This window comes from Galeopterus variegatus, unplaced genomic scaffold (assembly GCF_000696425.1).
Source record: "Galeopterus variegatus unplaced genomic scaffold, G_variegatus-3.0.2 Scaffold780, whole genome shotgun sequence".
In the NCBI taxonomy this organism is placed as follows: domain Eukaryota; kingdom Metazoa; phylum Chordata; class Mammalia; order Dermoptera; family Cynocephalidae; genus Galeopterus; species Galeopterus variegatus.
Genome location: NW_007726891.1, coordinates 393,199 through 405,479, shown reverse-complemented (window position 1 = coordinate 405,479; position 12,281 = coordinate 393,199). Strand labels below are relative to the sequence as shown.

General features: G+C 43.5%; 1 protein-coding gene across 1 annotated transcript in view; it reads left to right on the top strand.

Moving 5' to 3' along the window:
- The window catches only part of TENM2 (teneurin transmembrane protein 2), a gene marked incomplete at its 5' end in the record, with an annotated part of 173,606 nt that overhangs the window by 103,624 nt on the left and 57,701 nt on the right, over window positions 1-12,281 (top strand). The window contains 4 exons of the mRNA XM_008572405.1: window positions 4,390-4,600; window positions 8,955-9,074; window positions 10,995-11,046; window positions 11,829-12,096. Of these exons, the coding sequence (XP_008570627.1) occupies window positions 4,390-4,600; window positions 8,955-9,074; window positions 10,995-11,046; window positions 11,829-12,096 (651 nt within the window). The remainder of the gene's footprint in view (window positions 1-4,389; window positions 4,601-8,954; window positions 9,075-10,994; window positions 11,047-11,828; window positions 12,097-12,281) is intronic.

The following is a 12,281-nucleotide window of genomic DNA, read 5'->3' as shown; positions in this document are numbered from 1 at the left end:
GGGAGTTTCTGGTTATAGTAATACCTTTAGTACATTGAACACATGCTATATGCCAGACTGATCTTATATGTATCTATCAATTCATCTGTTTCCTATCACATAACCTTATGGCATATCCACTATTATAACTCAGTTTTAAAGGCAAGGAAACTGAGTCTCAGCAAGATTGATTATGTTTTCAGGCTCAAACAGCCAGGATCTAGGGGAGATGAGTTTCAAACCCAAATTCATCTGATTCCAAATGCCAGGCCCTTACCTCTGATGCTATGAAGATTTTTTGGCTTTTTATCTTAGGACTTCCAATCCAAAAGATTCTATTCAGCATTAATTAACCTGGTTTCTGCTTCATGTTGCCAGAACTGTTACGGAAGTTTCTCTCTGATTTTTTATCAAAAGCAATAAAAAAAAATGCTTCACACATTTTTCCCAGAAAGTTTCTCCACGTCTACATTTCTCTGAAATTGCTGTTATAATTACCGTACAACGTATATGTGTAGAATACAGCCAGAGCCGTGATTTAGCATCCATTCTGACAGAAAGCACCTAGATGATTCTCCTTGGCCATGGTTCACAGAGTGAAATAAGATGAGGTGCCACTGCCGTGGGCCCAACTGGGAAGGCCTACGTCACTTTCCCATAAGTGCCGAGTCAGAACTGAGCCCTTTTCAAGGACTCTGCAGATGTCTCCCACCACCCTCACCACCCTCCCCAGGAAAAAGCCGACACAAAAAACAAATAAATAGGGAGATAAATAAATAAATCATCCAGTGTCATAGAAGGGCTGTGCCGCTTTCCTGCTGCTGTTGAATGGAGTCATTGGCCGCCTCGCAGGTCCTGAACCAGCAATTCAGAACCGTTTGATTGCCTGCTTGATTGTTTGCAAGATAACTGCAAGATTGTCAGTGACAGGGTAATTTACTGAAGATTGCAATGTCAGACTCCATCCAAGGGGCTTGCTGGCATAAAGATGCCATTCTCATGACTGACAGGCCACTGAGAGATTGGAGTGCCAATTTAAAGTTCGCAGTGTCATCTGCAAGTGTCCGACGGCAGCAGCCCATAATCACGCAGCATGATGAGGTCATTACAGGCATAACGTAAGCTCACACTTAATAACGGATAGAACCCCAGATGCACATTCTCTGGAGCAGGTAAATGTAAATATGTGGGGGAAAATAATTTATATCCTTTTTTTTCTCTGTTTTAGCATTTGTCATCTACTATTGCTGATGTGTTTCGGACATCTCCTTGGCAGACAGGCCTTTGAAATAAAAAGCCCAGAATCGACAAAACAGTGGGGAAGTGGGAGGTTCACAGTTTTGAAGCAGTCATAAGCCCAGAAAGAGTGGCAGGCTGGAGGGGGTGGGAGAGGAAAGTGTTCAGCGCTTAATAGGAAAACTGTCTTAAATAATTATTCGAGCCCAAAGAGGTCCTCAAGCTGTTTATATGGAGTGGGTAGTAAATGGGTTGGAGGGGGAGGAAAAACTCTCCCAGCTTCAGGACGGAAAGGCCACCAGAGATGGATGGAACTCCTAATGGGAAGAGGCCAGTGACCTTAAAGAAATCTATAGTGCTGACAACAGTGGGTTTCTTCTCAGTGGAGAAGTTTCTGTGGCTGCTGAATGAAGCACTGCCAACATCTCAGCGGGTTATTTTTAAAATCCGAAGCAGCCATTCTGCGGTAGATCCCTTCTGTCTGATAAAGGCAGTCCATGGAAGGTGATGTTCAAGGCCAATTCTACGCATTTTTTTCCCTTTTCTTTTCTTTTTCTTATTCTGCCAGTGGCCCTTAGGTCCAGATTGGACAATCTGAATGTGGATCTGAAACAATGCCTCAATGTCATTCTGCTACTGAGATACAATTCTCCAGCTCTGTTTCTGGAGTCTGAGGTTTACTAGGCTCTGGGGAGTATCTGATTCAGCTAGCACACTGGGCTGAGATGTTCAGAGTCTCAATTTCAAATGTCTCTAAATTTAAAGTGTGTGTGTGCCTGCTCACCCTCCTGTGTCTGCATTTCTAGGAAATTTTGTAAATCTAAATGCGTTACGAGGCAAGCAAGCAACATTTGCCCATGTGGAAAATGAGAGGCTAGTTTTAGTAATTTAAAGCCAAGCAAAACATGCAACCTCCTAATTTGTTTGTTTGCTAAAAAGAAAGTAATGCATTAAAATAATTGTACATTAATTGCTAAATTATAGTGGAACTTTAGTGAAATTATATATTTCAATTTCATTAGCAGGACCAAACAAAAAGGGTAATGCCAAAAAATTACATTGTAGCAAATTTAAAGCACACAGCCAGGCCTCTGATTCAGCGTTCTGGTACAAGTGTTTGTCAAGACACAGCCCAGGGTTTGAGTGCATGTTTCTATGATGCTAATTATGGCCAAAAAAAAAAAAAAACCGTCTTGCCATCAAATCCAAGAGGTGCAAGCAAGTTATTCTCCAAGATCCTCCACTGTGTGTTCAATCAATTCCCAGCAGAGTAAATAAGGGTTAGCCAACTAATCCATTCTAATAGAAAATTCTAAAGAGCATACCTGCCCTGAACATTCCTGTCCTCAGACCTAACAGACACGTGGGGAATGGGAAACAGTCGTGTATTCATTCAACAAACATTTGCTGAGTGCCCAATTCCACGCTTTGCAATAAGCAAGGCATAAATATAGAAATTACTAAGACACTGTTCTCTTCAAAGAGCTCATTTTCCAGAGAAGGAAGCAAGCATAAAGACATAATTAATTCCAGTACAAGAAAGCTGGCATTAACAACAATGGTTTCTAAAATTTATTGTGCCTTAGAATCACCTGAGAATCATGCTTAAAATGCAGATTCCAGGATCTGCTCCTAGAGGCTCTCCCTGGGGATGTCTGGGGTGGGCCTTTAATTGTCCCCACAGGATTTTGATGCAAACCATTCTTTGAGAACCTCTGATTCAGGGATGTACAGAACAGGAATACCTAAATGTCTTACTTCAGACTGCTATAACAAATATATTATAGTCAGGGTGGCTTAAACAAAAAGCATTTATTTGTCATAGCTCTGGAGGCCCGGAAGTCCAAGATCAGATCCAGTGTCTGGTGAGGGTCCGATTCCTAGTTCAGAGACAGCCGTCTTCTCCTTGGGTCCTTACATGGCAGAAAGAGGGCTAGAGAGCTCTCTGGGGTCTCTTTTATAAGGGCACTAATCCCGTTTATGAGGGCTCTACCCTCATGACTTCATTACCTCCCACAGACCCTGCCTCCTGATACCATCACTTTGGGTGTTAGGATTTCAAGATATGAATTTTAGGGGAACATGAACATTCAGTCCATGACACTAACCTGGCGAGGGGCATCACTAGGAAGGCTTCCTGGAGGAGGTGGCCACACCTAAACTGAGTCTCAAAGGATGAGTCGGCAATGTCTGTTTCCCCCACTATTCTGTCAGCTCCTTAAGGACAGACGCCATGGTTTTTTGCTTACTGTTTAATTTTCAGCACATGGAGAATATTCAAATATTTGTTGAATGGTAGATTAATGAATAGGAATCAGCCCAGGAAAAGGATGAAGGGGCAAGAATCTAGACGAGAAAATCAGAATGTTCGAAGTTCTGCAGGCACACAGGAAGAAAGAACCAGAAGCATTTGGGTGAACGATGGCTCGATTTCCTGTTTCCCAGGCCAAAGCCATTTCTCCACATTTCCTGGAAAATGTAAAACTCACAGTGCCTGGTTTTCCAGCTGGTCAGCAGTTCCCTCCCTGGCTTAGAGGTGCAGGGATGGAATGATTTTCTGCACTGAAGGGAGATTTTAGGAATCCCATGCATTTTGGTTACAGGCCAAAGCCATTTCTCCACATTTCCTGGAAAATGTAAAACTCACAGTGCCTGGTTTTCCAACTGGTCAGCAGTTCCCTCCCTGGCTTAGAGGTGCAGGGATGGAATGATTTTCTGCACTGAAGGGAGATTTTAGGAATCCCATGCATTTTGGTTACTTGTACACCCATTAGCACAGGTTTCTGGGTACTGGCTATGGATAATTTTTGTGCTGTGTTGTTGGAAAGCAAAGTATTTGTTTTTATTTCCAACCTCTCACATACTACTTGCTCACAGTAGGAAAAAAATTAAAAATTCCGGAAAAGTATATTAAGGAAAACGAAGAGAAAATAACTCATCTACTAGCTGGGGATAACCATGTGTCAACATTTTCAGTTACTTCCCTTCTGTCTTTTGTTTCCAGTGTGTATAGATTGGAATTATGCTAGGCTTGCTGTGGGACACCTGCCAACTCAGGCCCTTGGGAAGGTTTGATACTGCTCCTGCCTGTGCTGGTAACAAAGGTGTTAGCTTCTCCAAGCAGCTTTGTGTCATTAAAATCCGCTGACCCTGGCTCTGCTTCTGCCCTTCCAGATGGCCTGGTGGATTGCCTGGACCCTGACTGCTGCCTGCAGTCAGCCTGTCAGAATAGCCTACTCTGCCGGGGATCCCGGGACCCCCTGGACATCATTCAGCAGGGCCAGACAGACTGGCCCGCGGTGAAGTCCTTCTATGATCGCATCAAGCTCTTGGCAGGCAAAGACAGCACCCACATCATTCCTGGAGACAACCCCTTCAATAGCAGGTAGGTGCTCTTGCAGGCCGCTCAAGTTACTGGTTTCCTTCCTGTTGGAGCGGGAGGCAGTGCTCCACTTTTCTGTGGACCCAGCTGGCCTGGAAACTGCCCCCTGGAGGCAGCTCCCTCCTGTGGTTCAGGGAGGGCCCTTTCCTCACTTTGGGTGGAGCTGCAGAGGAGAGTCCTGGTCTCCCTGCAGGATTTGGCCACCTCCAACCCAGAACCTGGTGGAGACACCTATTGATTCCCTGTTGTTTAGATCACTCTTATGCTCTATTATGTTATGACATAATTGTCATTTTAAATCTCTTTGTATAATGCCTCCGATAGTGACTTTTGTTTGAGCACTGCTGAAATAGTTCATTCAACAGAGTATTTCTGAAAGCTATTATTAACTTGCTGACATAACCTATCATCCATAGTACCTTAGAGTCGAGATGATGCCAGTTGTGAGAATTTATTGAGCACCTAGGATGAGCCAGAGACTTCATGTAGGTTGTCTCTAATCCTCACAGCAACCCCGTCTATTGCAACTCCTAGTTACCTACTATGTGCATGTATGAGCCACTGTGCTGCTGTGTCCGCTCGTTCTCTCAAGTTTGTTTTTGCTCTCAGTTGCTAATTTGAGGTTTGGGATCAAATTCAGGATTTGTTTGTGGTCAAATCAGCCTTTTCCTTTGCCCTACAGCAGGTTAAAACTGGGCGCCTGGAGTAGAGAGCAAGAGGAAGGTTTGGCGTGGAGGCACCTCCCCACCACGCCACCCCCTTCCCTCTCCTAGGCAGTGTTTCTGATTCTGAGGGTAGAGAGGAGTGTTAGGAGAGGCGGGGGTCTTCTTCTGGCCAGGCCGCAGGATGGCTCTCAACCCCGGCCACTCCAGGTCCAGATGTTGATGGCATCTGATGATGTGGGGAGGGTTGGCATGGTCTTCTTGAGGGTGCCCCACCACATTTCTGTGCCCCTTGCTTGGGGAAGTGACTGCTGGTTGGCTCCTCTTTTACAAAACCTCTAGGCACCGGGAACTTGAGTGGGATGGCCCCCTCTGACAGTCACCCTAACACCATCTTTCTCTTATTTCTCTCTATCCTCACTCAGAGGGGCTCAGGAGCAACTCCAGAGGCATACAGCTTACCTAGGCTCCCAGCCAGGGAAGGAGATTCAGACTTCACTTGTTACAAAGGCCCCTAACTGTATAAGTGATTCTCCTGGAGCTCCCCTCATTAGACTTTGGGGAGGAGATGTCACTGGGCCAGAGCCTCTGGAAGGTGGGACAGCCCCCATCCTGGCAGCTCTTTTGACTATGGAAGTTCTTAAGAAGATCCCCTTAAGCCAACAACTTCAACTTCTCTCTGTTCTAGTCTTACTAAAAACAAAATAGAAAAAGAAGTAATAATAGAAAAGAAAAAAATAATCTAAACTCTCTCCTATTTCAGTCTGACACTTTCTAGCTGTGTCACACTGGACTCACACACTTCATTTTCTTGATTAGTAAAATTAGAATAATATGATATACTACACACAGTAATATTATCATTTATTTTAATGGAAGAGCCTCTCAAAAGATTTTAAGAACCACAAATCTCTGGACAAAAAAATAAATATATATTTTTTTCTGCTTGTTAAATCCGAGTTCTGGGACAGTTTCTGTAGGTATGCTTCCTTTTAATTATGAACATAATTCATCTTGCAGAGAGTCATGACCAGGGCTTGCACTAAGCCATAAGCATTTCGGTGGGGTTTTGCATACAGTTTGCTTATACTGTAAATGCATCCTCTGTTTCAATTCACTTCCTAATTAACATTTTATTATTTCTACCCTCAATCTAGTCATTTCCTGATAGTCTCCTTTTTATACTCTTTTTTCACCTATTCCTTCTAATTTAATATTATCCTCCTCACCAATAGTTACCACTTCCAGAAGGCATCTTTTTTTTTTTGTCCTTTTTGAGACCGGCCGCACCACGCTCAGCCAGTGAGCACTGTGAGCACACCGGTCATCCCTATATAGGATCCGAACCCGCGGCAGGAGCGCTGCTGTGCTCCCAGCGCCGCGCTCTCCCAAGTGCGCCACGGGCTCGGCCCCAGAAGGCATCTTGAGCTAGAGCCAAGATATAAGACAGCAGGATATTTGGGACAGGATACAGAGACTCCAGGATATTTGGTGGACTGTACGAGCCCAAGAGACTTCAGCAAAAGAAAGTTGCCCTAGAGAAAGCCTTTCTGGAGCTTTGAATGTAGCAATAAGTAGCATCACCCAAATGAGCCTGCCCTCTCCAGCATGTCTGCGTGGATACATAATTCAGAAATACAAAACATACTCCAAGACATAGGTTGAAGTTCAGTAAGCATGTGAATTTCAGTGCATTATCATCTGACACATAATGAAGGACAAAGCTAGCAGTAAAAAAGAACTTAATTCAAGACTTCTAAAAAGGCGTTCCTGTAGATAATGGCATACAAAAATAACTAAAATGCCTTGACTCCAACACTATAATTTATAGAGCAGATCTCACTATCTAGATAATGTGATAATTGTTACACATCAATAATCATAAATAGAAATGAACTGATAGCAAGTCTTAGCTGAATCTTTTCTGCAAATTGACTGCCTGGAAACGATAAAAAGCCAGTAGCAATGAAGAATTAGAAAAATAGAGGGTAGAAATCACAGGCAACCCAGGTCCTTTTATTCCTACTGCACTCAGCAAAGTCTTTTGCTACACAAATGATTTAAAAGAAATAGCAGTTGTATAAAGAAGGAAGGAGAAGACCCCCACAGTGGAATGTAGTCTCAATATTGTTTTCTCATCCCTACCCCTGTGTACCTTGTGGTCGTCAACACACGTCATCGATTTTAAAATAGTGTCTGGTAAGGCCTTAAAGAAATCTTAGGAAAATGGAAATGAACAAAAGGATTATTTTCATAAATTAGTTTTCCATTTTCAAAAGACTCTAGCACTGTGGTTGGAACCAGCTAAAAATGGGATTTATTTGTTAGACAGCCAGTAGCAGACAATTAGAGCTGTCAGTGGAACAGTCTAAACACTCCTGAGATCATCAAAGGGTTGGAGTTGAGCAGTTGGCGGTATTACTAATAAAAAGAGAGATGCTTAGAGACAGTGTCCCTCCAGTTTTCATGGCACCCGGGATTGCAAAAGTAAGTGCATTCCAAAAGTGAAACAGACTTTGACAAGATTCTGGCAAAGTATGGGTCAGTTTGATTACCTGGTGCAGAAATTGGCAGTGTGTCCAGGAAACTGGGAGCCTGAGAACCTCTCTGCCTTCGCCAAATTGTCCAGGGTCTTCAAGGCCAAAAATATAGCTGCAGATCTGTCTGTTCAGCTGGGGGCTCCAAGCAAAAACAAAGTTTCTCATGGTCTCATTTCTCCATGAAGTCAAGAGAATTCAGGTGAGAGGAGACATGTACATTCTCCGTCTGTGGACTTTGGATAGAATATTATGGCATCTCCATGGCTTTACAGGATTTCCCAGAGAAAGCTGGTTGGAAACTGGCATTCTTGGGAAAGTTTTAGTTACTATGGTCTAGAGAGAGGGAAGCTTTGCTTGATGCTGGGAAAAAGTTGGGTAGAATTTTATCCATCTCCCCTCTCAAGATAGCAGGAATTTGACACAAGGTAAATATGTAGTTACATGGAATCCAGAATCTAACATGTTTCTACCAGAAAACAATATACAGGTATAGATATAGATATAGATCTCCAGTGTTCCCTTTTCCTTAGGCTCTTATGGATTGTGAGAAATTTTGCTCTTAGGGGGAAGCAAAAAACAATGTATGTGGATGTCTCAGCCTCATAAAAACTTCTGTGTGCTCCCCTTCACCCCTTCTGACATCCCAGTCTTGAGGTGAGACTTTGGCTTTCCTCCAAAGCCAGAGAAGAAAATGAGTAGCCAGATGGGGAAGCTCTCACCTGAGTATAATACTCTCTGTGCCAAGCCAAGGCGCACACGTGAGTGATGAGGGGAAGCCTCAAGCTCAGGCCAAACAAAAGTCAAATAATGTCACGAAATGGAGCAAGGCCAAGGGTAGAAGGAAGGTGCACGGGAGACCCCAGCGCCCAGCCAAGTGGTGGCAGATGCTACCCGTGGCAATCATGCCAAAATGTTGTTAGTTTTCTTCCTCATGCAAAGCAAAGCACTGAGACCTTTCTTTAGCCCATATCTCTCTGTGGTGTGATTGTGTGGAACCAGAGTTAATGTTTAAGGTCTTCTCCTTGTCTTAGGGATCAGAGGAGGACTGTTTTAAGACCAGTTGAAGGGTAGTGGGGAAGGGGAGCTCAACAACCCCCCTAGACTCTTTGTTCTCCTGCCTGTGGCTCCAAAACCTGTGTTTTGTTTCTCTCTCAGCTTGGTTTCTCTTATCCGAGGCCAAGTAGTAACTACGGATGGGACTCCCCTGGTTGGTGTGAACGTGTCTTTTGTGAAGTACCCAAAATATGGCTACACCATCACCCGCCAGGATGGCACGTAAGTAGCTTTGTGGGATTTGTACCTACTCAGGACTGAGAGTGCATGCAAAGAGACAGACGGTGCAATTGACTTGGGCACATGATTCCCCCCTTGGTGGCCTGGAATGCCCACCAGGCCAGACCTCTAGTGAGGATCCCCCCAAAGATATTGCAGGCTTTTTAAGGTGTGGATGCAAAACAGGTAAATAAATAGAAAGGCCAACCTACTCAGGGCTGCTGACAGCCATTACCCTCCTTTTCCATGTCAGGTAAGTACTTTTGTGTGTGTGTTGGGGGTGGAGGTGGATTCTAGAAAGAAAAAGAGAAGGTATCTCTTAGAAAGTAACTCCTATTTTAAATCAAAGGCAGTGCAGGGTGACAAGAATCCACATGACATAGTGTCCTGTGGTGATCCCCTTCTGTTTTCATCTGTGGCTTTAGAAGTTGTGTTGTTTTCGCTACCATGGGGGGGAGGGGGATGTAATCAGAGAAGTCTAATTAAATACATTTAGCAGTCACCTGCTGTGTGAAGGAGGCAACCTTTCCCCATTATCTTCTGATTGGAAACACATACCTGTTCGGCCCCCACCAAGATGAAAGCTCTGTCATTTTCTTAATCCACTGGGCATAGAGTAGAAATTTAAAGGAAAAGGTAGGAAGAAAAGAAATCTGTGGGAAGGGGAAAACGGTCATTCACTCTGAGCTGAAAAAAAAAATTATATTCTATTCAAATGAAAAAGGGGACTGTTGCTGTAAATCTGATGCAACACATTTTCCTATAAAACTGGACTCTGGAAAATCATGGACATATCAAATAGGTAAGAATTGTGACTCTTGCCTTTCTCTGGTAAAGAGTCTGGCCTTATTTTCTAATGTCCTAAAGTGGCCTTGTAGGCAGTTTCGAAAATGACCAGCCCACAGTAGCTCTACCCTCATGTTCCCACCTCTGAAATGCAAAGAAAGGGTCTATGCTTCACATCAAATCCTCATTATTCAATGAATTTCTATCGCACGCATACCTTTCTGTAGCCAAATCTAATTATTTTTAAAGCCCTAGGATAACAAATGTGTACTGTGCAGGTCTATTTTGGCACTTGTTCATTCTTAGAAACCAGTGACCTTAAAGAACTACATCCTTGAGTCAATTCCAGTAAAGTCCTGTGAAACAACACAAGACATTTCCGAGTTCTTGGTCTGCTGTCTGTCCCCTCCTCATGCTGTCCCAGCCGTCTAAGCTGCTTCCTGACTACTTATGGTGTAAACCCACTTCCCAGATCATCCTTGCAACCTCCTGGATCAGTGACTCTTCAGCTTCTTCAGGTTACAAAGCCATGGAAGTCACAGGACGTGTTTGGGAATGCTCCAAGGAATCCCACAATCTGTTGTATAGTGGTGTGTGCTACAAACATTCATGTTGATTCCATCATGCCAACTAGGAGCAATTTTGCTTCAGACATTTGACTCTTCTGGATCCCCAGCAGCATGCATGCCCAATAAACACATATATAAAGTAACAAATTAATAAATAAACAGTTACATTATACATGCTCTGATATTTACCCCTGTATGCATATGCTCCTTGTTCATTCATTTTATGACTACTCAACAGGTTATTAAAACTGGGTGCAGCCAGCAAGTCAGTATATTTTCATGGAGTTTTCCCTGTGATCCAGGCACTATGTTAGTTGTTGGGGATTCTGAAATGAACAAGACAGAGAGCACCACAGCCCTCAAAGGGTTGAGATTCCAGTGGGAGAATAAAGCTTAAAAGTGGGAAACTTTTCTCCTTCTTTTCTGTTCATTGGGAAAGAGCTAGCTTTGTTTTACTTTACTGATAGTACACCTCTGTTCAGCTCCTGAGGAACAAACAAGAATATAGTTACGAATCATTATCAAATATATCAGAAACAGAGCAGACGTTGATTAGAAAAATGCCATAAACCTTCTTCAGTGCTGCCCCTGGGCAGAATCCCATCGTGCCTGAGACCCAGGTAGGAATGGCAGGTGTCCGGGTAGGACTCTCAACACTTCCCTAACCAAAACCAACTGGCCAACTTCCTCCCAACACATCTCTCTTCCTGGGTGGGCCAGAAACTAATATTAAGAAGAAAGGACCAAAAAACTGGAACACAATAGAATTTGTAGCCACTGGAGAAGAAAGTGTAAATCCCTCCTGGACCTTTCAGATGTATGCAGACAGTCGTTCAAGACTTCGGCGGTCACTGGAGCTTTTAATAAAATAAAAACAATATACATATGTGCAACCCACCTGCAAATTGCTTTTTATTCCTGTTAGTCACAGAGATACATGATAAGAGGCGCTTTAATGATCTACATCGGTGTTACGACAGAGGGCATATTACATTATTGCCTCCCTGTTGCTTTATACCGATTGTCAGTGGAAGTTGTAGGTTCATATAATTACAGCCTCTCGTGGCCTCCTTGCATGCAGCTAGCAATAAAGCCTGCTGTTCTTATTTACATCTTTTGCCAACAGTGTGGTTTTTAAAAAGAAACACAACAGTGACCAAGAATAATTATTAATCCAAAAATCATAACCTCAGCCCCTTCACCCTATGGTGTAGGATAAAGTTTGGTTGTTGTTTTTTTTCTTTCTTTCTTTCTTTCTCAGCAGTGGTAAGTGGTTCTTGCACCCACATAAGCTATGAGGCTTCAGTGAAGGAGGCAGCAGACAGGCAGTATCGGGGCTGCCAGTAGCTCACCTGCAGGCGTGTGTCTGATGGAGTGTGTCTACCTTGTGTTTCTCCTCCAGGTTCTTCATGAAGAAATCGAGCTCCCTGGATCCAATGTGAAGCTTCGCTATCTGAGCTCTAGGACTGCGGGGTACAAGTCCCTGCTGAAGATCACCATGACACAGTCAACCGTGCCCCTGAACCTCATCAGGGTTCACCTGATGGTAGCTGTAGAGGGACATCTCTTCCAGAAGTCATTCCAGGCTTCTCCCAACCTGGCATACACCTTCATCTGGGACAAGACAGATGCTTATGGTCAAAGGGTGTATGGACTCTCTGATGCTGTTGGTATGTTTTGGTTTCAACCACTTATTGACTCATGGTTTTAGTCATGCGTTGATTCCACCAATATATATTGAGTTTCTAGTATATGCCAAGTACCATTCTAGTAGATAAAGACACAGGGGTCAGTAAGACAGACAAAAGTCCTCTTTCATGGGCCTTACATTCTACTGGAAGATTGAGATAATAAA